General features: G+C 38.8%; 1 protein-coding gene across 1 annotated transcript in view; it reads right to left on the bottom strand.

The window, feature by feature from the left end:
• Positions 1-27,271, bottom strand: part of CDKAL1 (CDKAL1 threonylcarbamoyladenosine tRNA methylthiotransferase) — a 731,528-nt gene that overhangs the window by 649,152 nt on the left and 55,105 nt on the right. The window contains exon 5 of the mRNA XM_075213134.1: positions 7,461-7,545. Coding sequence (XP_075069235.1) covers positions 7,461-7,545 — 85 coding nt within the window. The remainder of the gene's footprint in view (positions 1-7,460; positions 7,546-27,271) is intronic.

Raw genomic sequence — 27,271 nt, 5'->3', positions numbered from 1 at the left:
AATGTTATGTTGTTTTTACAAAGAGGAGGAAACCCCTGATAGGGCTAGGTGCTCTGAATAATTGAGAAACATTTTGGAGGGACCAATACATTTATTAATAAACTTTACCATTCATCATCAGTAACAGATCTTTGTAGATCCACGGGGAAAGTGAATTTTCTAATAATTTTTTCTCAAGTTCCATTTTAACTTCCATTGATCTTAAAGGATAAAGGATCCTAACAATCAAGAATAGGAGTGTTATTAAGATCAACACAGTTCCAGGCACTAGGGAGGGACAACAGCTAGCTTCTTATCTGTGAAGCCGCTAACTGTGGGTTCTCCATGTTATACCCCTTTCATACTGCCGCCCCTGCAATATCCCTGGTTTTTGCAGGGGCTCGGAGCGTCCCAGCTCAGAAACACGATTCATAGTGCACGTTGGACCCGGGAATTTGCCGGGTGGTTGACCCCATTCATACTGCACAAGTGTGTGCCCTGGCAATTTGTGGGAGTCATCACCAGAGCACTTTTCATTGGCTGAAAGCTGGAATATGGGTGGGGGGGGGGGGGGGGGGGGGGAGACTCTCTCTCTCTCCCCCTCCCCGGGTTGCACCATTCATAGTGCAGCCGCCCCGGGTCCGACCCGGGAATTACCCCTCCATAAATCCCGGGAATTTGGACTTCTACTATTCATACTGCACCAAGACCCGGGTCGTTTGAGCTCGCCCCGGGAAAAACCCGGGATTTTGGTGCAGTATGAATGGGGTATTAGTGACTGACTGGGAGTATGGAGCTGGGCAATGAGGTCACAGCACAGTATCACACTCCCAGTCTGAGGAGCAGAAGATGCAGCCCCCCACCTGGTAAAGTAAGAAACAGTGGAAGGATTAAGGAGGGAGGGATACAGGGGAAGCCCATATGGCTCCCACCAGCCCAGCTAATAATCATAGTAACTGTATGGAAAATAGACTTCCAGAGTCTTACGCTATAAACAACCAGATTAGCCACTATGTGACACTACTCCTATTTTCCACTACAATTTTGTCAAAAATTATTTTCTCCCATCTTCACCACAAACGGCTATACACAGGGCCTGATTCATTAAGGAGAGCAAAGCATAAAAAAGGAACTTTGCACCTGGACAAAATCATGTAGCATTGGAGGGGGAAGGTAAATTTAAAATATGGGGACAGATTTATAGTTGGGGCAGGGCATGTCCTAGATCAACTTTAAATTTCAGCATAAAAAAAAGCTATCAAGTATTTGTGTGCTAGATGAAAAAACAGCCAGTATTTAACTTATGTACAAAATAATAAACTAATTTGCACCCCTTGCATTGTAACATGATTTGTCCTGGAGAACATTTACTCGTTCTTTTGCCTTACTTTCCTTAATGACTCAGGCCCACAGTCTCTAAACGCTGGCTGAGAAGTATAAGTGGTGCCAATAAAGGGACATGTATAACATGATGGAGCATAACATGATGAGTTTTGATTAGATTTGCTGTGACCTCACTGCAAGTGCCAGATGTAGGAATCTGAGCTCCAGACTAGAAAGAGCATTTCTGTTACCTGCAGGAAGCACAAGACAGAGAGTGAGGGACACAGCTTTGCCGTGGTTTTTCTCTGTGTGTACAATGAATTTAAGCTTTACTTACACTCTACTGCTAATGTTTATTTTTTATTTTTTTTAAACCTGCATGACAAGAACACTTTAATAAGTCAAATATATTTTTTATATATCATATTGAAACTCTTTGCTTCCCATGCTGAACTCATATTAAACATTCCTAAACAAAACTAAAAACTGCATGAGTTTAAATCATGTTGCTTTCTGCCATAATCCTGCTATAGCAAGTTCATACATGTTATTACTAGGCCCTAACCAAGGATCAACCAGAAAGGTTTGGACATCAGCCAGTAAGTAGACTTAATGATATAAATATGCAGTGCTATCAGCCAGCTGTTGTATAGTACAGGACCTACTCTCTGCTTAACCCCTTCATTACTTAAAGGTGTTGACATTTCAAGGATTATGGGTCATGTACAAATTAGCCCAATCACTTAACTGAAACAAAGCATGTAATTGCTCTTTTATTTCCCATGTTTAGTTCTTTATATTAAGCCCAAACTCACCTATTTATACATCATGCTAGACATAGATTGTAATTTTGGGAGGGGGGCAGTCACCTATTCATTTGGACTTATTTCCTACATTCATGGTTTAGGGCACCAATATCTTGATGATGAATTGACAATACATACTTTAAGTTTGTTACAACTGAGTATATGTGTCAATCCCAATTAGCACTAGCAGAACAGAGGCACGGAGTCTAAAGGATTCCCCGGTATTCACCAAAAATCACCGCAAGGCAGGATGCACTTTGCTGCCAGGAACCCGCAGGTCGCAGCCCTCTGAACTGCTTCAGGATGTAACACAAGGCCCAAAGAGAAAGGAGAGCTCCTGGAGAAGCTATGACCATTACTACGAGAGAAGGCAGGAACACACAGTAAACAGCATTGAAGGTCTGGCAGATCAGGAACTGATGCATGGGTTGTCAGGCATCAAAAAGACAGGCTAAGATCTGGTACACGGGATATCAGACAGATGATCTTCAGACAAGCCTAACTCGATACATGGGAAGATCCAACGGCTCGTAGTCAGCTTAAGATCAGTACACAGGGAGATTCAACAGCACATAGTCAGACAGGCAGAAATGGAACAGAGGATCCAGCAGAAAGCACCACACAAGGAGCAGCAAAAGGGAGTCAAGACGCACAACAACCATGTTGCACCGACACCGAGCAAGTGTCAATGGCAAGATTATATAGAGGCAAATTCAAAACACCCTCCCCGACAGCAGATTCATGTGACCCACTACCTGGAAGTGCCGATCACGGCAAGGAGAAGACAGCGCTGGAACGAGAAAAGGTAAGATGATCGTTACAAGGTTATATTGTTTACAACTCTTGTTGTTTTTGATCCTACAAGAAAAGTACCCCACTTTACTTTCATTCAAGTTACTATAAAAGACACGACCACCGAGGACCCCTGAAGCTAAAAGTTAACAGTTGAAAAAAATATTGTTCACGGCTAGAGATAAGCAATCAGCGGCTGTAGTGAAACAGTCTCAGGATCTTCGCTAAGTTCTATATTAGATACAGAGCCGCACATTGCCCAAGCCTGACTTAAAGAGGAGATATCTCCTAGACAGGAGAAGTATGAGCGTGTGTGTGTGTGTGAGTATGAGCCAGTGTGTGTGTGTGTGTGTATGAGCCAGTGTGTGTGAGTATGAGCCAGTGTGTGTGTGTGTGTGAGTATGAGCGTGTGTGTGTGAGTATGAGCGTGTGTGTGTGTGTGTGTGTGTGAGTATGAGCGAGTGTGTGTGTGTGTGTGTGTGTGTGTGTGTGTGTGTGTGTCTGTATGAGTGAGTAATTATTATGGGAGAGTGACAAATAAATTAAAGTAAAAAAAAATAAAAAATTGCCTTACTACTTGAAATTGCATTTGGCAAATAGTCTGCTGTGTGTTATTCAGCAAGGTCTTTCTATTCGGAGTAAGATAAAAGATGCAGTATGAAACAGAGTTCTCTGCTATTACAGCAACACTAATGTAGACTGCACTGTTTGCTCCCAGTCTTTAAAAACCTCAACAGCTGGACAGAACTTCCACCAAATGAGTGAGTGCAGAAGAGGCTGGCACTTCATCTAAGCACTTATAAGCAACACAATAGCTCACATCCTAAGAGCTTTAATAAACTTTCCATTTTCTAATATTCAAGCTAAAAGCTTCTGGGGTTATAAGGATAAAAAGTTATATCAATGAGAGACCTTTGAAGGCTTGCTTTGGTAAAGATCTCATATGCCACCACTTAATATAAGTTTTTAATGGAAGAAAGGATCCTTTTTCTCCATCAAGCTTAAAAACTTTGTTTTCAAAGACACAAGAATTGATCAAATGCAATGACACAGTAAATCTATACTATTCCAGGGAACACAAATGATTTTTATAGTGTGCTTTAACTGCCAAACTCATCTACTTCTACATGTCAATGTTACAATTTATTGGGAAAAAATAAAATAAAGGCATAAATGCCATTGACTGTATTTAGAATCCAATCAGTCTAATATAACACAAAGTATAGTATATTTATTACCTTATAGTGAAGTTTGGAAAATATTGATTAAGGGTAATGTCACACAGCATTTTAAACACCTTGCTCCAAATGAAAATCTTTTATAACAGTAATATGAGATGCCAGCAAAAAAGAGCAAAGTTTTCATTACCATAATCAACATAGTCATGAAGCTACTAAGGAAACTGGCTGCTAATTTAATCAGCAATGGCTGCTAAGCAAATAGACTTAAATAAGGACTTTTAAATATTTACATAGGATCGTGGTCATTGCATGGTAATTATCCCACGGAGACCGCGTGTCGACAGTGTCGGGTCCTACTGGTACTGGATAGCGGACGTTATTGTATCTACTGAAACATATATGTAAGTAACGGATGTTTCAGTTTCTGGTCTATTGATTTGAAGGCTTATAGTGTGTTTCTTTAACTTGCATGGAACGGGAGTGTTATCAGAGAGGTCTGAACACATGAAGTTACACATGAGATGACATGGAACATGGCAGAACATAATTAAGGACTATTCAACATTTTCAATGCTTTATGTAGGATTTATATATAAGTTTTTAAGTGAAGTTGTATAATTGTGAGAGGTGTGTTGGGAGTTGGCTGAGCGCTGCAATATCTAGCAGTAATTCAGTGTGTGTACTGACACGATGGTCGAAAGTCTGCCCAAATAGACAACTCTCGCCTCATTTGGTTGGTCGTAGAGTTCAATTTTTTACGATCAATCACCTAATGATCATGTAGTGTGTATGCACTCATGCTCACAATCTCCAAAGATTTTACAGAGTCGGGCTCTTTTCAGCCGATGTTAGCACTGAATGTCAGAGTGAATAAATGTAGAAAGTGCTGTAGAAGGAATAATTCATTTGTTCGTTCTGAGACAGAATATTTTGTTTCAGAATCACAGAAGCTAATGAAATTCGTTAGGACACATGGATAGCTATAACAAGGCGGTTTTAATCAGTGTGACAATGTGACAGTAGGGAATGAATGAATATTGTGCTGTCATTCTCCGGACTAGAGTACAAGACAAAGGATCAGATAAAGAGCACAGATCTGAAGGTAAATCGTGTCAGGGTGTATGCATGAATCGTCATACTGATCGGACCTTCAGTCGTAGGTATAATCATTTGAGATGGCACGTCGGTCTGAAAAATTCTTCAGTGTGTACCCAGCTATACAAAGCAGTAGTTACACCCAGCCTTGTGATTTTATTAGTGTTGAAGATCTCAAGTGAAAATGTAAGTGCATTTGTTGCTAGCATTTTGAGGTCAGTGTAGGTCACTGAAGGCTTCCTCAATACGTTTGGATAGACCAAGCTGGTTATGTAAAAAATGCAACAGACAGGAATGCTATTACAAACCCAAGTGGGTATGTGTTGTACTAGCATTAAAAATACATTAAATTTACGCCAGTAAGACTGGGATACTAGAAAATGTAGGCATTTAAGCTTGAATATGGAACATTTTGTAGTTTATTTTACTTTAACTGCTGACTATGAACCATGAATTCGGCAACGAAAGTCAAACCCAAATTTACCAGCCCCAAAACTCACCACTGTACCCCAAAACAAATTTCTGGCCCTTGAAGAGCTAGAAGTTGAATTCTTATTACATTACTTTAGATTATATTTTTAACAACTCTAGTTGTTTTCTATCCTATAACAAAAAGTAGCACTCTTTATTTGCATTCAAGTTACTAGTAAAGACACAACCACTTCGGACCCCTGAAGCTAAAGATACAGGTTTAAAGAAAAATATAAAAGGTCCATGCTTAGACATGTTATATTACCAGTAGGAAACATGGTACGGTGGTCATAGACTGAATGCACATTAGATATGATTACACTTGAAACTGTTAGCATCGAGTCAGCAATAAATATACATTTACTATCTAAATACTATAGGATGCTGTTGTTCTATGTTTAAATAATGTACAAAAACTAATTATAAATTTACACTAAATTTATAGAATAAAATTCAACATTTGAATAATAATTGAAAGCAGAAGTCATTTTAAAATTTGCCAGTAATCAAATGACTTACTCAAATGCTTAAAACCAACTAGCATTCAAGGTAGTCTTAATACCAACTTTGCTAGCTCATCAACTAATGGTTTGTCTTCTATCAGATAAAGGGGGTCAGTACTAACTCTACTGCATCAGAGTGCTTCACATTCAGTAAGAAAAATACTCCAAATATCAGATGAGTCAGTGATTAAATACCTAAAAAGGCCAGCGAGAAGCATCCCAAACCAAATAATACAATACTGCACAACATTTTAAAAGCAATGAAAAACAGGAGATCAATGGTCAGTGAACTTTACACAATTTGAAGCAGAAATTCAAATGCTTTTTGCACACACAATTCAATAACTATTCTATAAAGAGTTTTATTGGTGCAGATTCTCTCTTCTTTCTATGGTTCAATGAAGTTATGTACAGTATTCCTTATTACACCTTGCACATGAATTTATTATGATACATTAAGAGCTGCCAAATGTGAAGGTATTGAACAGTGTCACTGAGTAGCAGTCTATGAATGAAACATCCTCATCACCAGGCAATGTTTGTGGACAGCAGTATCTCCAATAGGTGGCACTGTCTTTTCTTCCACATAAACTAAAATTATATGTAAGTAGTAGGTTGCAACTTAAAATGTAAAAACTATTAAAGCACTAGCTGCTATATACATGGTCATTTACCACATCTTTTACACAAACAAAACAAAAAAACACACCTGTGTATAAGTGTATATTGGTGCAAAACACTGTCCAATAATAAGGATCATTGGGACATAGTGGTTAGCATTGCTGAATCACATCTATTCTGACCAGGGCATTATTTGCATGGAAATGTTCCATTAGAGCAAGAACCAATGAAAATGATTAACTGCTCTCTATAAAGCAATGCATAATATGGTGGCAATAATATATATATATATATATATATATATATATATATATATATATATATATATATCTATATCAAAAAAAGTAAGTAATCTGATCAGGATTGGACAAATACGGTTGGACATCATCTGACCTTGTATATTGTTGTCATACCACCGCAATAACAGAGATTGAAAAGTAGGACAGAGATACTACTACTTGAGCAGATTAGACTTTGTTGGGCCAGCTTAAGAATCCATTAGACTGTGTCAGCTAAGTTTTAGCCTTATTTTCAGCATGGTACATGGTGTCCTATTGAATAATGTAAGTTTCATGGTTGGCATAAAGAAAAAAACGTTTTCTTGAATGTGATGCCATGGACTTCTCTACACAGGGGAACACATTCAGCTCAGCAGCTTACAGGACAATTCTAGAAACAATAGTACTCACTTAATAGAGTTTCTGAAGTGGTCCTCAGCTGGGCTCTTCACTGTACAACTGTTCAGGAGCCACAAATCCGCCTGCTCTGGATGCTCTGTAAGACACAAGGAGAAAAATGAGGCTCAAACATTGCCGGACCCAGCAAGTATACTATACTTAATTCTATAGGGGTTTTATAGAAACCGTACACCAGTTAAGTAGCGTATCCCAGTTTAGAAAAAGGAGTAGGACTTACAGGAGGGGGGGGGGGGGGAATATATATATTTTTTTAAATTAAAACCAGTAACAATTCAAGAAAGTTCAAAAACCAACAGAATATCAACCATAAGCTTGGCAAATATATACATTTGAAATAAAGTAATGGTGGTGAAGGGGGTTCATTACAGAATATGTTTTATTACACTTAAAGGTTGATCTCATGTGATGTTAATTGGCAAATAAATCCTATTAAACTAGCAGACCCAAGCTCCGGCAGCTTGATAGAGAAGGTATAGCCAAAGTAGAAAGTTAGATAGCAGTTTTTACATCAGAAATAACAATCACTACTTGCAATTTATTTTAAAATGATAATACTTCAATTTTTAAACATTTTGGCACAATAAATGTATGAAGTTATGTATGAAGATTGTATTTTCAGTCAGATTTCAAGAAGTTTGTAAATAATTATTTTGTATATAGAGCAATGTTATTTTAAATATCAGGTACCAGATTAAAGTCAACCAATGTGCCTCATCAGTGTATCTAAATTAGACACTATTCAATTGTCGGCGGAAACACCGAAAATCCAGCAGTCCGCACACTATTACCGTGTGCGGGAAAAAAACGTTAATACGTTAATTTTTCTCGCTGGATTTCAGCTTGCAGCTCCCTGAGCCGCGAGCTGATATCCAGCTAACTACTACCGTAATAACGGCAGTAGTTTTAACACCGCGGGACTTTTGGACAATTGAATATGCCCCTAAATGTTGTTGGTTTGGGCAGGGATAATCATTAGCGTTAATTACTACACCCAATAGGGATGGGGTTTGTCCGCACGCATCCAAGCCCTGATATAAAAATGATAATCCTTGATCTGAACAGCCAGTATAGTTCACACAATTCACAAAATAAAAATAAATAAAAATCAAGAGGACAAGTTAAATTTCTGCTGACTATGGGTCTAAATGATCAACAACAAAGCAGAACACATCAGCTATTTGGGGATCAATTTGCAGGGATTCATTGCCAAACTTTCTGCGACCGCTCAAATTAAATAGCCTATCAGAAATGACAAAGCTGTAATTCAGTTATTCAGACCTAGGACGTTTCAGCTATCTGAACTGTCCATCACCTCCTTCACAATTTTACAGTGATGCATTTTAGATGAAGTCCACTAGACAGCATACTGGTAAGACTCAGCCAAGGTTAAACCTAAAATTCAAGGTTAAACAGTTTGGTGGGAACATGCTTCAAATAGCAGACTTCCCTTTGAAAAACCTGATTCACATGGCGGGCTCGCACAAAACAATATCTGTGTTTTATGCTAACCTGTTACCACAGTTGTCACCAGAGGGTCTAAATCCTTTTAGCTCCCAGGTCTAGCTCCCAATTTGGCTCTATTTCTGATGAGGATTGGAGTATCATGACTAGTAGCACTAGAGAAGCCACCTCATGCTTAAGATTCCCACAGGAGCATTTTTATATTTTACATAGAGTATATTTTACTCCCACTAGATTACATAAGTTGGGACATCGTAAAAAAAAATTCATTGTCCCAAGTGCAATGCTCCCTTAGATACCTTTTGGCATATGATTTGGGTGTGTCCTGTGGTGCAAACTTCTGGAATGCGGTGTGGTGATGTATTTCAACACCACTAGAAATTAACCCTACTTTGTGTCCACGTGTTTGCCTCTTTAGTCTCACATTAGAGAAATACTTTAATAAGATAGTGTTTGACTATATATCACTTGCTAAGGAGATCATAGCACAAGGATGGATGGCGCTTGAGCCTCCTGGTGTTCCAAACTGGATTGCTTGGGTAAATAGCGTTTGGAAACACGAAAGATTCATGTACGAGAGTAGAGAGGCTCTCTGCAAATATAAGATTTGGTATCCCTGGTATAAATCAGAATTTGTTAACCCTCCTCATCAAGACAATTAGGAGGTGGGGAGGGTGATATGGGTGCCAATTATGATGACCCATTCAATGATCCCTCACACTATTCTTGTTGGGTATGCCAGCTCCGCACAGCACTATAATGCCAATATGCAACCTTTCTGTGATGTCACTGTGCTGACTACTTACTGTTAAGTTACAAATCTGTTGAGTATAATATTAACACAGCATGCCCAGCATGCCTGTAAATGTGGCCCAGCAGGAGTTTTGGTTGTGGCAAGAGGGCAGCGCTGAAAAAAAAAATCCTGCAAAATAAATAAATAAATACTTGCCTTGCGGTCACGTCAGCTGGCGCTCCGGCTCCCTCCCTGGTCTCCTCCTCTGTGTGGCGCTCGCAGTGTATGTCGGGGGTGACGTCATCACACCTGTCATCCATTGCGTAGCGCAGCACAGAGGAGTCACCCGCGCGAACTATCAGCAGCAGTGAAAGATTATCCAGTATCTTATTGTTGTTACTCTGAATTTGGACTTTCTGCACCATGCAATTATGAACTAGCTGTGTTCTCTGTATGTATCGAATATAAATATTAAGTGATAATTGTATTTTTAATATTTTAAACCATTTTAAATGTGCAGTGCTGAGTAGGGTGAAAATATCACCCACTGTTACCCTTATCGGAGGCTGCTCCATGAGCCATTTTTCCCGCCACCCTATCTTTATATCTCTGTAGATTTCTATTAGTCCTCCTGATGCTACCTATATCGGTGACCATTTCAAACTGGTCAATAAAAAAAATAATTCATGGGCGCAGAAAGAGAGAAAAAAAAGTTTTTGGCATTTAATTCCCGAAACCCCACTAAGGGGCAGATGCAGGTAAGTTAAATTGTAGCTGGTAATGGGACTACTGCTTTAATCATGATTCTGCAACAGGTTTCCTAACGCTTACTAACTTCATTTCCAAGTAAGTTTAATATGTTAACTATGTTTTCTATGTTTTTTTTGATGATCAGCTATTGTTAGTGTATTTTATGTGCGGCCCAAACCAACTCGTCGTCTTCCAATGTGGCCCAGGGAAGCTAAAAGGTTGGACACCCCTGGTATAGATAAAAAAAAACAGGGATAGTCTGCACTCTACAAACACATAATTAATGCTGTGCTAACTACTTTTCTGTATTAAAAACAGGGAATGTTAGGACTAACCAGAATGGGAAGACTTTGGCGTGAGTTGGACATCTTCATCATCAGCTATTTATATAGTGCCACTAATTTCGCAGTCTGTACAGAAAATTTGTTCACATCAGTCCCTGCCCCATTGGAGCTTTCAGTCTAAATTCCCTAACATACACAGATAGAGAAAGACTAATGCCAATTTGATAGCAGTTAACCTACTAGCATGTTTTTGGAGTGCGGGAGGAAACCGGAGCATCCAGAGGAAACCGACACAAACACGGGGAGAACATACAAACTTCACACAGATAAGGCCATGGTTGGAAAATGAATTCATGACTCCAGCGCTGTGAGGCAGAGGTGCTAACCAATAAACCACCGTGCTGCCCCAAACTTAACTTATATTGCAATATGTCAGACGGAGGAGGAAAGAGAAGAGGAAGAAGAGGAGAGGAAAGAGAAGAGGAAGAAGAGGAGAGGAAAGAGAAGAGGAAGAAGAGGAGAGGAAAGAGAAGAGGAAGAAGAGGAGAGGAAAGAGAAGAGGAAGAAGAGGAGAGGAAAGAGAAGAGGAAGAAGAGGAGTGGAAAGAGAAGAGGAAGAAGAGGAGAGGAAAGAGAAGAGGAAGAAGAGGAGAGGAAAGAGAAGAGGAAGAAGAGGAGAGGAAAGAGAAGAGGAAGAAGAGGAGAGGAAAGAGAAGAGGAAGAAGAGGAGAGGAAAGAGAAGAGGAAGAAGAGGAGAGGAAAGAGAAGAGGAAGAAGAGGAGAGGAAAGAGAAGAGGAAGAAGAGGAGAGGAAAGAGAAGAGGAAGAAGAGGAGAGGAAAGAGAAGAGGAAGAAGAGGAGAGGAAAGAGAAGAGGAAGAAGAGGAGAGGAAAGAGAAGAGGAAGAAGAGGAGAGGAAAGAGAAGAGGAAGAAGAGGAGAGGAAAGAGAAGAGGAAGAAGAGGAGAGGAAAGAGAAGAGGAAGAAGAGGAGAGGAAAGAGAAGAGGAAGAAGAGGAGAGGAAAGAGAAGAGGAAGAAGAGGAGAGGAAAGAGAAGAGGAAGAAGAGGAGAGGAAAGAGAAGAGGAAGAAGAGGAGAGGAAAGAGAAGAGGAAGAAGAGGAGAGGAAAGAGAAGAGGAAGAAGAGGAGAGGAAAGAGAAGAGGAAGAAGAGGAGAGGAAAGAGAAGAGGAAGAAGAGGAGAGGAAAGAGAAGAGGAAGAAGAGGAGAGGAAAGAGAAGAGGAAGAAGAGGAGAGGAAAGAGAAGAGGAAGAAGAGGAGAGGAAAGAGAAGAGGAAGAAGAGGAGAGGAAAGAGAAGAGGAAGAAGAGGAGAGGAAAGAGAAGAGGAAGAAGAGGAGAGGAAAGAGAATAGGAAGAAGAGGAGAGGAAAGAGAAGAGGAAGAAGAGGAGAGGAAAGAGAAGAGGAAGAAGAGGAGAGGAAAGAGAATAGGAAGAAGAGGAGAGGAAAGAGAATAGGAAGAAGAGGAGAGGAAAGAGAATAGGAAGAAGAGGAGAGGAAAGAGAATAGGAAGAAGAGGAGAGGAAAGAGAATAGGAAGAAGAGGAGAGAGAATAGGAAGAAGAGGAGAGAGAATAGGAAGAAGAGGAGGATAAGAGATAATTACCTTTTAAAAGCAGGTGACTTTTGCCTGCCTATAGCTTTTATGTCCTGTTGCATAAGAAAGTTCTCACGGCCTACTTATGTCTTAGTCAGATAGGCTATGGTTAGAGACAAATTGTACATGTTATGCGTTTCTAAAAATCAATAAAAATACTTTATAGGGAATCCTAAACTTCAGCGATTGTGAGCATATTATATAATAAAATATAAGGGTTGATATCAAGTTCCGTAATGGATTTCATTGCGCTTTAATGATTAAAACAAAACAAAAAAAAACCACACAATACTGAGTTAGTACAAATAGATAGGGAGAATATATATATATATATATATATATATATATATATATATATATATATATATATATATATATATATATATATATATATATATATATATTTAAGAGTCAAATTATTTTGCCTGTGCTAACAAAATTACATGTTCTGTAACAAGCTCAGCCTACATTTTGTGAAGACTTATACAAAACTAATTGTTTCCAAAACATGCCAGACCTATTTCATAAACATGACTACAGAAGTTGGAGCAGCATGGTTATGGATTTAAACATTCATAGGAACACTAATGTTTGGTCGGGCTCATTTGAAACTTAAAAACAGCCAAAAAATGAAAATCAACCCAAAAGATAACAAAAATTCAAATATGACACAGATTGACGCTGGTGTAACAGAAACCACACTGCTACAGATGTCCAGCTAATTGATCTTTGGAAAACAATGCCAGTGCTGCCCTCTTTATAACTGTTTGAGGATTGGATGAGGTGGGAAAATAGGCAATGCTTCAATATTTATCTAGAAAAAGTAAAACCTTGACTATTTTTGGGTGACCTATATATCTTTACAACCAATTGTACATGTTAAACACACTTTTCTAAGAACATGCTCAAACATGACAGGAGTACAATTAAGCAATGAGTGCACTAGTGAAAACAAAGCAGGCATTTTCCCCAGAGTGTCTAATATAGCCAACATTTTTACAAAAACTCTTTATGTCAGATTTGTTTGTAGCGAGAGACTTGGCTCAATGGAAATATGCCACTTTTCAGTTAACTGCCAATCACATGAAGATTGTAAAAATCCAGCATGCAAATGTTATGCAAAAGAGGAACAGATAGTGATCCTTCAAATAAAAGGCAACAATGTTCTTTTTCTCCCCTCCCATTCTTACGTTCGTGCAGACATTAGGGCAGCAAGTTTTGTCATTTTAACATCCTCCTCTCCGGGATCAAATAAACTATCTTTATCTAAATAATCTATAAGCATTCTGAGTGCTGAACCAGCTGGACACTTTCATAGTATGTTCTCCTGAAATAACCCATCCACTGCACTGTGTAAGCACAACACAAGAAGGCCAATAGAATTCTAATTCAGTATTAAAAATTACCAGACATCATTCTTACTGCATACAGAACATGATATATAACCAAGTGAATAATTGTACTTTGAGCTTAAGACCTATTTTTATCTGATAAATGTAAAAATAAATGTATCCATGATCACAAGGAGTGGACACAGATTTCAGATGTGACAATAAGCGGTGTGAGTCAAGGGAACACTAATTAAAGATTTTCTTAACCTTAGAACACAGTTCTTCTCCATATAACCACTTCAATGCATCTTCTAAGCAATGTTTATTGTTTCTGAATGCGGAGAGTAATATGAAAAACAAAAAAGTCACCCACTCAGGGTGCATCACAAAATCTGCTTAGCAGTTTAAAAAAAACTGGAATTTTAACTCAATAGAATTGTCAAGGAAACGGACGGGTTAATAAAGTAAGGGTTAAATAAAAGTTATCTTTAATGCCAATGAACTAACATACTACTAATACACCCCCTTCAGATACAACAGTTCTATGATCATTTGGATGAAAATGCAATATAGTTCTGTTCACAGACTGCCAACTTGGCAGAAGCACCTAACTACTGGGGAAATAAATACTAATATTCATGTTCTGAAAAAAAACCATGTTTAAATGTAGCACAAAAGCCCCCCTCCCCCAAAAAAAAAAATCTATATAGGGACCATTCCTGAGACAAGCGACACCGGTTTGAATTGAATCCGCTCCATATAGTTTCAGCCCTGCACCCATTTGGGACTACCACTGAATTAACAAATCCAAAAATGATTAGCAAGGAGTTGCAGAAAAATCCCACAACACTGTTTGACATAAACAAATATGAATGGGTGCTTTCATTGAGTTATGAAATCATGAGACCGCATCGGGTCTACCAAGAAAATCAATATTCATAACCAATGGCCCACAAAGGATATTTAAATTTTCAGCACATTATGTCTTTCAAACCTGTAATGGTTGTGTGGCCTCCTACAGGCTGCAATAATGTAATGTGCTGTATATTCATGCTGCATGATAACAGTCCAGAATAGACATACTGTAATAATTACAAATCTGTGACCAGCAGCACACTGGTGTTTGAAAAAATTTTTGGTCAGTAAAGCTGGATACACACTACACTATTTTCGTCCAATAAATCGGCTCAAACAGACGACATACGACCGCTCGTTCAAAAGTCGGGTCAGTTTGTGCAGTGACACGATGGACGAAAGTCTGCCCAAATGGACGATTATCGCCTCATTTGGTTGGTCGTACTGTTTAATATTTTCGTTCCAATCTCGTTTCCGCTGTGTAGTGTGTATAAACTTCCGACCGATCCACAACAGTGAGTACGAAATTACAGTCATTGCTCACGACAACATGGCTGTAAAAAGTCGCTAAAGGGACTTCCGCTTTTCCCTTTATCGTCCTAAACAAGGCTAGTGTGTATGCAGTCCATGGACCGAGCGATCGGACCATCGATCGCATGTAAAATCACTCGGCATAAAAAGTTGGTCGGAATTTCTGTAGCGTGTACCCAGCTTAACTGGTGGAATTCCAATTACCCAGGACAAGACACTTCACTGAATGGGAAAACACTGCTCCTTTATCTCACCGACCACTTTACAGTTTATCACCTGGGAAAGCTCAGTACGCACTAGAGAAGCATATAATATCTCCAATGACTCAGTTTTCTTGATTAAAATCCCACCCCTATGCCACAGCCCAATAATAGGTGAACTTAATTTCCACCCTTTCTTTCAGAGCCACACAAATGTTAATGTATTAAACACAGCACACAGCAAGTTGAAGCAGCATGAAACTTTTACATACTTTCTATAACCAACAAGGAGTCATTTGCTCTGTCGGCAGATAATGCAATTTTCATTCCCACTCCACACACTTTGAAAAGGTGCAATGGACTACAAATAAACCTAATTTTTGTCTTCATCTCCTGCTCATCCAATTCTGAAGTAGGTGGGAATATAATTTACCTGTAACCAGATAACAAGAGTGCTGACAGCACCACAGTATTTTAGGAGACGAGGGTGCTTGTTGGAGCAAATAACTTGTCCATGCTGCAAGAACAGTTTCGTGATGTACGGAGTGGAATAGGAAACCACAGACTGGCAAACAGCACAGAGTAGTTAAATGGGTATCCATGTAAAAATTCAAGAACACTGAAGTATTATACCTCTATATTATACCCCATTCATACTGCACCAAAATCCTGGGTTTTTCCCAGGTCGAGCTCAAACGACCCGGGTCTTGGTGCAGTATGAATGGTACAAGTCAAAAATCCCGGGTCTAAAAACCCGGGTCTTCAACCCGGGATTTATCGAGGGGTAATTTCCGGGTCGGACCCAGGTTGCCTGCACTATGAATGGAAAAACCCGGGTTTTTCAACCCGGGTTGCACAGAAAACAAGATGATTGGCTGTCTGCCTGTCAGTGAATCATGAAGAACTGTGGGGCAATGGTGAGGGGTATGTTTTATAGTACAGATCTGTGTGCAGCATATCTCACAGTGATTCTACTGTGCTGTGTATATACATTTTTTTGAACTGAAGGTGACCTCTCAGTTTTCTTTATTCTTTATTAAAAGGGAAAAGAGTAAAATGAAGTAATTGGATTTGTATTGTGAGAAAATTAAGAACATCAACCAGAATAGAGCTACAAGTACACTAAATTTGGAATATAAGTAGTATATAAAGGTCATCAACAATTAAAGGTCATTTAGCCAGTCCCTGCAGCTGTATAATGCTCATTCTTCAGCCACAGAGGGATCACAAAGAAGAAAGCTCAATGTACATGTCAAGTTGCTGCCTCGTTTTATTACCATAGAGTAAAATTAAATTCTAAGCACCAATAGTTATTATCCCTGCACCTTTAAATCACAATATCTTGGTACACACCTTCTTACCATACCTTTTTGTAAATATTGTGCAGGAATCCGAATGATAAGTTCAGTCGCTGAGTGATGAAGAAAGGTACTTAGATCCCAAATACTATACACATTATATTGATTGCGTGAATCATCACATCCCCAGATTATGAGACATATAAATGCTGTGTTCCAGCATTAACCAGTCACCTTTCAATGACATCACCATTTTTCAGCCAATGTAAACTGCTCTGGTGATGACTCCCACAAATTGCCAGGGCACAGACTTGTGCAGTATGAATGGGGTCAACCCAGGAAATTCCCGGGTCCGAGGTGCAGTATGAATGGTGTTTCTGAGCTGGGACGCTCCGAGACCCTGCAAAAACCCGGCTTCAAAAACCCGGGATATTGCAGGGGTGGCAGTATGAAAGTGGTATAAGACAAAAGTTCACATCTCCAATTTGTTCATTTTTGCTGCAATGGTTGCAGTGCTGCAGTAACATCCAGCATGAAAAGGTTTAACACATTTGAATTAGCACTTTACACATACTGCCACCATGTTGGCACTTTCAAATTACCTGCCAACAAATGTCAGAAATATTTTATTTTCAAAACTGTAATAGTTGGCTTCATTATTTTACTATAGGAGCTCAAATTAATAACACACTGCTATAACAGCAGGAGAAGCTTGTGTGATAAAGTAGACAAAGCAAAAGAACAATGCAATATTCAATAATTAACATGTCAGTTATCTGAAATTTGTACAAGAAGCACGTGATGAGCCCCATTAGGTCACCTTCCAAGAGGAAGGTAGATACATCTGAAGCAATGTCTACAGAACATGAATGGAACCTCCTGGTGTAGAGTTTCCAATAAGGGACACATAGTCATGTGTTAATCCAAACTATGTCTAGTTCAGTCAGAAATAACTGGAGGCTCTGTCAAAATCAAAAGATTGTTTGACATGGGCAGGCACCCAGAGATTTGAGGATCCATCCAGATGTTGATCAAAAACCATACTTCATTTGCAGGCTAAATAAGTAGCTTTTATTTTTTTACACAGACAATATGAGAATTTGTCAAGCTAATCGGAAACCTCAAATAAATTTGGTAAATGCTGTAAGGGTTTTAAATATAGGACTGTGCAAAAAAAAAAAAAGAAGGAGCAAGGTTTGTTTTATGCCTTCAGCATTGGTGTCTTACATATGCATTTATTCCTGTGTAAACTCCACCTAGTGACTAGCCTAGTGTCAACTTTACTGACCTATCAGGGCCTCCGTAGTTAGTTTTCAATGCATCTTGGGTAATGATAGGAGGTTAACATTTTATATTTCACATGTTCATCAGAGATACAGTATATATATATATATATATATATATATATATATATATATATATATATATATATATATATATATATATATATATATATATATATATATATATCTCTCCTTAGAATATTTTACCATTGAAAGTGTGCTGTCAAGTTATGCATTTATGCCATGTTTTCATTATATCTGTACACAAGTTAACCCGTGCATGATACTCATGCATTCTAGTCAAATCAAGCTATTTAAGGTGTTAAAAAGGTTCTTGTCATGCATTTGGGCCATAGCCCGGGCCTCAACCACCAACCACTCCCCACTGTCACCCCCGGCAACCACCAACCACTCCCAACTGTCACTTCTCCTTCAAGAAATATATAGGTCAGGGTATAACTCTGCCCAGCTCAGAGTTATACTCAGGCCAAAGAGAAGTTATAGTGAAGCAAGAACAGATTGAATAAGGCATAGAAAATGTGGGACATATAGTCATTGGCAACACCTGTACTTACACTCTCTAACCAAATAAAGTGAGAATTATACCAATTAGCAGTCTTTCAAGACAGTATAAAACAGCTTTAAAAGTTCACAAAGAAGAGTGTAGATATATTCTGTGTGACCACATTCTATAAACAGCAGGATGCAATTTAAACACTCTTCTCTTCAAAGAGATGTCCAACACGCAAGTTGATTTTGTCCAAAATATGAGTTGATTTTGAAAATAGAAAGCTTTCCAAATGTCTTGAATTCCATATTAAGGCATTGAACAGAAATAAAAGTCCCATTACCGTTCAGTTTGTGAATCCTGCCAAACACCATCAGTCCATCAATATCTGGATTTGCACAAAGTTGCAAATGTCTCTAGAACTAAATTAAAGATCAGTGGAGAGCAGACAACCTCATGTAGAATAGTTTAATACAAGATACACCAGATATAACTAAAAGCTGCACTACCACCTATTCATCAACAACATTTATATAGCGCTGGCATAGCCTGTAGCACGGAACAATTGGGAACAATTGGCGAGAGGGCCCTGCATGCAAGTTTACAATCTACTGTATACCAAAACAAATATGCAGCACAGAAAGGAATCTACAGCTCTAGTTGAGATGGTGACATTTTATGCCACTTATCTGGTAAATGACTGAATGTAAACTACATTCACATAACAGCACTGATAATCTTAGAAATTATTTAATGAGACAAATTTGCATCTAAGGGTATAATAGTCTGCAAACAATAGGATGGGCTGTGAGAGAAGCCACAAATTTTAAATATATGGTATGTACTCTAAAGTTAGTCACAGCAATTTGCCATTTCACATCCAGCTGACAGTTTTTTGTAACTATTTTGACATTAGAGGGAGATTAATGGAATTGAATAGGAGAGCATGGTAGGTACAAGTTTAAATTGTGTTGACAATGGCCATAAAAAAGCTAAATAAACATTAAAGTTCTTTTCTTTATTTTGATAAATCTAAGAATTTTAAATCAGAGAAAATGGGGCGTGGTTTGGACGCCATACTAGCTGGCTGCTTCCCTCAAGAGTTCCGTCCACTGGGTCAGCTAATTCTTCTACTTTAGGGATATCGGCTCCCCTGATACAACCTAGCCTGCCCATACTCAACCAAGGAGGCTACAGTGCCAAGGCGGATTTACTGCGGCCGACCAGACACACAACAGCATCACGCTACCTGGATGCCCCCACTCCATCCTCTGGGTAACCGCATAATAACCAACTGTCAATGACTGGCCCAGCTCTGGCTGCTGCTGCTCCAATCACCTGTGACGTGGCCGCAGCTGGGAACTTCGGAAACTACCATCAATTCTAAAGCGGCCTTTGGACTCCCCCTCTTACCTCTGCCGTGCTCTCCTGAACACGGTTCCATCCCTGGTGCTGCCCTTTGGCACTTCATCATCATTTATTTATATAGTGCCACTGATTCCGCAGCGCTGCACAGAGAACTCACTCACATCAGTCCCAACCCCATTTGAGCTTACAGTCTAAATTCCCTAACATACACACACAGACTTGGCTCTACTTGCGGGGTTGTCCCGGTTAGGGGCCTTCTTCCGGCCCGGACGTCTCGGCCTCCAGTACCTGTTGTGCCACTGACGCTTCAGTACTAGTGGTCATGGCTTGCAGACAACTGCGAGTCCCTCCAGCTGTCTCACAACTTGCGCACAAACGGGAACCTGTGTCATCTCCTACCCAGTCCCAGCAAGCTGCAATGGTGTTCCCCCGGGCTGCATGTCCAATATTGGGCTACTACCCTACATCTAGTGGCCGCTTTACCCCCAACTTGCAGCGTTGAACCAGATAGCCCTCTCTCTCTTATAACCGATGTACACAGCCTGCTCTCTTGTGGAGTGTATGCATTATTGCAGATCCTATAACACTCTGGAGTGCTACTATACTGCTCAAGGACAAAGTGAACAAAACTTGTCAAACAAACCAGTCTGCTCACCATCCCCACTTTTCAATAGCGACTCTCCTCTCTAGTGGCAGTTTGCTATTAGCACAACTAGGTCTCTCTCTGCGCTAAAAGACCTCATCTAATAAACCAGGCAATGTAATGTAAGGGTAATCTACCAAATAATTCTGCCTACAGCATCATACCATCCCCATACCATTGGGTGGTGTCCCTTCTGGTGCCTGCTCTGCATTCATCACCGGAACCTTTACTTTTCCTTGACCTAAGCAGTGCTCCTTAATGTCTCTCTACTATCTCCAGCCTTCGACTGTCTATCTCCACTTGTCAAGCTCACAGCATTGCAGCTGTCACCAACAGACTAGAGTGTTTCCTTAGGTGCCGTAGCAGAACTATGCCTACTGACATCTTCTACACAAAGTCTGCCTATATCTGCAAGCTACTGCAGTACGCCTGATTTGTAATGCTGGACTTGCCGCCCATGTGGCACTCCATGTGATCAACTTTGTTTCTAGTGTCATTGTATCCGAAAGGAACTTTACTCCCCTTGCATGCTAAAGCTGCCCTATAAGCCATCATGCCTTCTAAGAAGCAAAAACCTAATGCGTTTGCCCCCCGATCCGCTTCCTGCTGAGAGCCACCTCTAAAGCGGGGTCCTCCCCCTTCTAACACAGATCGGTCCCAACCTGCATTGGTCCCAGAGGCTGCCACCCTTCATACATCCTCACCTCTCCCTGATATGGGATCAGAGGTGAAGTAGGATGCTCCACTCACAGCCCGTACTCTGCACCATATGTGGACAGCCTTGAGATCGGACTTGTCTAATGAACTATGGGTATCGATGGCTGGTCTGAAAACAGACATTGCGCAGCTGGGAGACCTCACAGATCACCCAAAATGTAAGATGAAAGAACTGGTTGCCTCCCACAATGATCTGCTTACATCTCATTACTAACTTCAAAGTGAAGTCTCATTCTTGAAAAACAAGGTGGCAGACCTCGAGGTCTGCTCACGTAGGAACAATATTAAAATAAGGACATTCTAGAATCTGTTTCTGAATCAGATTTTCAAGACTGCGCCATGTCACTCTTTCAGAAACGGCTGCCTAGGACAAAGATCTCCATGTTGTTTGCATTCATCAATTGCCTGTTCCACACATAATCACCTGAGGGACACTATCTTCTGAGACCACTTCTTTACTATCAAGGAGGCTCTTCTATGAGGAATGGTGGCAACATGGACATACTTGGAGACCTTCAACTCTTCCAGGATTTTTCCTCTACGACTTTCAATAAAAAGCACACTCTGTAACTGATCATGGCCGCTCTACAGGCAAATAATATACCCTTTCATTGGGGCTTCCTGGTTTAAACTATTGGTCCACCATGAGGGCTCTACCTAGGTTATCTCATCATTACTCTTCTATTAAGTTACAATACAGGCTTTACAGAAAATTAAAATTAATTAAAAGTTTCTAGAAGAGACCAAAGACAATCTTCATGGTTATGACAAAAAGATTCTAAGACAACATTGTCTGGACTTCCACCCGGTTAATACCACCCCCCCCCCCCCACACACACACTTATCCATCACCTTGATATCTTATTTAGTGATGGCTGCCAAGATGCTTTCATATTGAACAAATTGTAAAAATGAAAGAAAATGCCAAGAAATTCATGATGTTGAACTGGGGATTTTCTTAGAGGATGGGTTAAACACAGGGATTGTTACAAATGCAGAATTTGATCTTCTGTATGTGGAAAGACACGTGCATCCGGCATTGCATCAATTCACGAAGAACCCCCCCCCCCCCCCCCCAGAAGACTACATCTTAAGGATCAAGTCCATTACTGGTCATCTAATTTAAAATATATATTTTTTTCTTTAGCCCCTAGTGTATTTGAAGTCATCTTTCTTTAAGAACCCTACATTCCTAATTAGATGTTTTGAGGAGTTGGTGTGGAAGCAATTATTGGCTTGTAACCGGAGATATAAAAGGCACTGTATTCAGTTATAGATCGTGACCAATGAATTGAAAATCTAAATATTCTGAGAAGTAGATAGCATTTTGATTGAAATGCATATGGCTTTTTTTTTTTTTTTTTTTTTACTTCAAAACACAAAAATATTTGATTTGCAGTATGTAGGTGTTGCAATGGGACATCTTTAGCACAAAGCAGGGCAAACAAATTTAAGGCCTTTTGGGAAAATTTCCATCTAATAATAAACAGGGTAAATATATTAAAATATGGAAACTTTACCCTGATGAACTTGTGTTCATTTGATCAGGTACTAGGGTAGACAGGTTTATTGCTTATTTTAATACCAATGTATTACACCTTGTATTCAAGCATACGTGTAGCAATACATGTATAGTGTTTCTGAATCTATGTATTAAACCTGAGGGTCCTCATTTGACCTTCCATACCCATTTTAAAAGAGGTAGATGGAAACACCTAATTGGAATTTGTAATTCAAAGAGGAGGTGTGAAGGGTGGATAAAGTAGATTTGTTAAAGACAAAAAAAGTGATCTATTTTCATTAACCTGGATTTTGAGTTTTAACAAAGACTAAAGTAAAATGGAGACACTCACAAAAAAACATTGATCCGGCAAAAGAATCTGCAATAATAGATGAAACAAGGTACTTTCATACTAAAGATCAGAGTTTAAAGTCAAAGCTGGTTCTCTGTTTCCAGGGGGAAATAAGGAAAGATGCACTACCATTGGTTGGAATATTTGAGCTAAATGTAAGATGTATAAACTGGGCTTTCAACAATTGGATAGATTTCATTCCCACAACAATGGCCGATCTTTCAATATTAGAGGCAATCTGAGCGCCCATCCCACGTACGTGGTTTATGTGATTTTGGAAAGAAAAAAAACAAAAAAAACAAAAAAAACAAAAAAAACAAAAAAAACAAAAAAAACAACTGGATCTATATTGTGAATATGTTAAAACTGCAACAGTTAAACAATAATTTTGACCAATATGTTTTTGGAAGATTTTATGTTCTATAAAATTAAAAGATTGCAGATTTCATGTGCAACATTTAGGATAATGATAGGTCTTTCTAGACAGTATTTTATAAGGCGGAAGATTAGGTCTGGTTTTCTAAAATTGACAACACTGTATGTATGTTGGTTTATGGGGATGAGGAGGCTTTAAGAATGTGTTAGGGAGCAATTAAAACTAATAACTTCACTCCATATTGCATCCCTAATGTAGCACATATGCCCCATACAGGTGTTCTCAGAATCGCCAGTGGAAGAAAGGCATTTTCTCCAGCTCTGTGCCTTTACCAACCAAACATTAACAGCAGGAAGATAACCTGTTCCATGTAGAGCCAGGACCATTTTCCAATATACAAGATATGGCTTTCATTAATAGTTATGTAATTATTAGTCCCAATTTAACAAAAAATAAAGTAACAGAGCTTTGTTAAGATACAGTTTTCAATCATTCAACACTCTAAAAACAGCCTGACCAGCTTTTATCACCACTGCAATATTATGAAAAATGGAAGGTCATGTTGACCTTTCCTCTTCTGCAAAGGTATACTATTCAATATCCAACTCAAACGTATGCTCTTTGATGACTGAAAAGACTAAAATGTCTTTCAAATTATCCTGTTTTAATCCCTGCAGTGCCAGAGGCTTTGTAAACATGATCCAACACAGAGATTTTGACCGAAAATGCTAATATTTTAGACCTTTCACTGTGCATGCCAATCAGTATAATCACTTTTCAGGAAGAAGGGGAAAAAAAAGGGAGTATAGACTATTATTCCACCATAATAATATAATAAAAATATTTAACATATAGTTTAATATATTATATCTGGAACCAAGATTACCATGATTTGCAATACATACACATAGGAAGAGTTTTAGAGTTGAAGCACTTTAGTTTACTATAGACTACTTTAATAATTAGAAAAACTACCCTAATCCCTTTATCACCATTTTTAATTTGAGCTCTACCCTTTAGTGCCAAGTGGATTGTGTTGGGACATTATCTCCCTAAGAGCGCTGGTGGGTGTTTTTCTAGGAGTTACAGAGTGGATTTGTATTCTTGGTGAAAAACATTTTTTTCCGGATTGTGTAATATTACCTATTTGCATAGTGCTGATGGACGATTAGAAGCCATCAATATCTATATCTGTGGATGCTACAGTATTTTAATTTTTTATTGTTTTTTTTAGTTAGGTAACATCTGTATATTCAGTCTTACTTATATCTATTTAATAAATTTGTACATTGCATTTATAGAGACCAATTCTTTGTTGTGACATTATAACAGTACTTTATTAATTTACACTAAGGGTGCTATAATTCTCACAGCGCTTTTTTGTTTATTTCTTGGCATGTAGTTTTAAGACATGTACCATAATTTTTGGTTTTACACAACGGCTTATATACAAATCATCATTATTATTTATATAGCGCCACTAATTCTGCAGTGCTGTACAAAGAACACACTTACATTAGTCCGTGCCCCATTACAGCTTGCAGTCTAAGTTCCCTAACTCACACAGACTACGGTCTATTTGTTAGCAGCCAATTAACCTACTAATATGTTTTTGGAGTGTGGGAGGAAACCAGAGCACCCAGAGGAATCCCACACAATAACAGGGAGAACATACAAACTTCACACAGATAAGACCATGGTGGGGAAAGGAACTCATGACCCAGTGTCGAGAGGCAGAAAGGTTAACCACTTAGCCACCTGGCTCCAGTTTCACATGCATGTCTCTAATCCAGCAACCTAGTCAGATAGTTTGATAATTATCCTCATTTGTACACCCTAAAGAAAAAATTATAATTTTACCATGAAACCCCTGTGACTATCAAACAAACTCTTAACTAGACATTTGTATTATATTTCATTAGGCTACTAACAGTCATGTTCAAAATAAATATTCAACAAATAAATGAATGCTTGTTTGTCAATTTCTTACAGTTGAAACAAAACTTTGATTGCTGCATAAATGACCATTTTTTTCTATGCATATTGCAGTATTATTTTGTAATACCCAGAAGCAAATCATTGATTTCTGAGGTCTAGATTAAAATCACTCCAGGTGAAGAAACCCCTTGAGACATTGGATTTAAACTCTATCTTCCAGCTCTAACATATACAAAATCCACCTGAGCCAAATATGTGCAAACACTTATTAAATTAGGCCTTCTAGCATTTTATTGACTTTTACAAGGTTGTCTGTTTATTTCATACAACTGCTATCTTAGCATTTTTAATCTAGGGAGTTTATGAAACATTTTAAGCCAGATAAAGTACACAATATACTGTAGTTTGCAGACAATGCAAAGCACCATCTGTATTCACTCTTAAATGACTTAAGATGGTTGCTCTAACAACCCACATTTTGACCATTTAGCATAACCACGTTAATGTTGAAGACTTCATACATCTGATATACTAAACATTCCACGAATGAAAAATGTTTTTTGTAAAACGAGTCTTGCAAAGTCTGACAGAACTAGCCCAAAGGTTTATAAAAAAAAAGAATGGGAATGCCTAACTTACTTTACCAAAATATCTCAACAACTGGCTTATGTTTATTGCTTTGATCTGGCCAGGCAGACAGCTTAGTTTCTTTCAGTCCAATTAATGAATAGAACACTGCAAATAAAAATAAATTTATTTATATATATTTTCCATTACTTGTCACACTTATACAGTAGAATACAGCAATGCACTCGAGGTGCCAGTGGGGAGAGCCTAATTATTTTTTTGGGTTTCAGAAATCAAGCGTATGGTAACCTGAAAGTAACAATTTCATCTTGCATAAGAAAAGTTAGTGAAATGTAATGTAAAAGTACAGCTATAATGCAAAGAAAGATGAATTTGTGTTGTAACTAAAGCCACAAAGAAAAATAAAGCTAGGTATCAGTTCAGACCTGGTAGTAAGCAAGTCAATGAGCTGGAAACAAATTAACTTAAGTAAACGAAAGGATGCATCAGATTTGAGAAGAAACAGAAGTCCATCTTCAGCAGCACAAGGAAAGAGTATAATGGGTAACCACTAGGCATCAATCATCCCTCAAAAAAATTCTAGTTTGATTATACCAGGTATATCAGAAGTGTGGCTAATTTGGCTAACAAGACAGACCAGATCACAGATTGATTTGCTGTCTGGACTCTCTTTTCCAGTACAGATCATCATTAAATTGATCCTGAGCATATATTTACAGCCATTTTTGTGCCACTGAATGCAGCAATAATGAGCAGTGGCACTGACAGTGTAACGGTGCAGTGAGTGGGCAGGAAAGAAGACTTCCATTATTCCTCATTCAACCCCCCATATATCCCAATTTTTCAATCACAGCGCCGAACATGAGCATGTTTTAAATACAGAAGTGCCTACGCTTCAGTGCTAAGAAATATCACGATGACATCAACAGGATTTCTTTAGGTGTGTCCCTTAAAAGTGCAAGTTAAGTCTAACTCTGATCTTACTTAGTCTGATCTGATCTGACACTTTCCGATCCAGTGCAACCTGAATCTAAAAGCAGCTTAAATTTTGCTACTCGATCTATAAAACTGGATCAAATAGAATCAATGTGCAAGGAGACCAATTATATCCTCCACTTGCCCCGAAAGTTAAGGTTTATATAAAAACAAATAAAAATACAACCACTATCTTCTATAACACCTTTACCTAGCTTACTAAAACCTTTAGTTACTCCTGTGGTCTGCAAAAAATGGTGGACATCACACAGAATGAGTCACTGAAAAAAAAAAAAAAAAGCACTATATGGTGCTAGCCCTCCTCCAGACATTTGTCCTCAATCACACTTCCATTCTCTCCAAGTAGTTGTTCAATTGAGCACATTGCACTTCTATGCAGAGGCAGGGCATGGGGGAATAAATACATTTTAAAGTTAAAATGTAAATAATATTCTCAAAACTCTATTGCGGTGTCACCCCTTGTAGAAAATCAACACCTT

This window comes from Mixophyes fleayi, chromosome 5, assembly GCF_038048845.1.
Source record: "Mixophyes fleayi isolate aMixFle1 chromosome 5, aMixFle1.hap1, whole genome shotgun sequence".
Lineage (NCBI taxonomy): Eukaryota > Metazoa > Chordata > Amphibia > Anura > Limnodynastidae > Mixophyes > Mixophyes fleayi.
The sequence above is the reverse complement of the archived record's forward strand: the minus strand, read 5'-3'. Positions and strand labels throughout refer to the sequence as shown.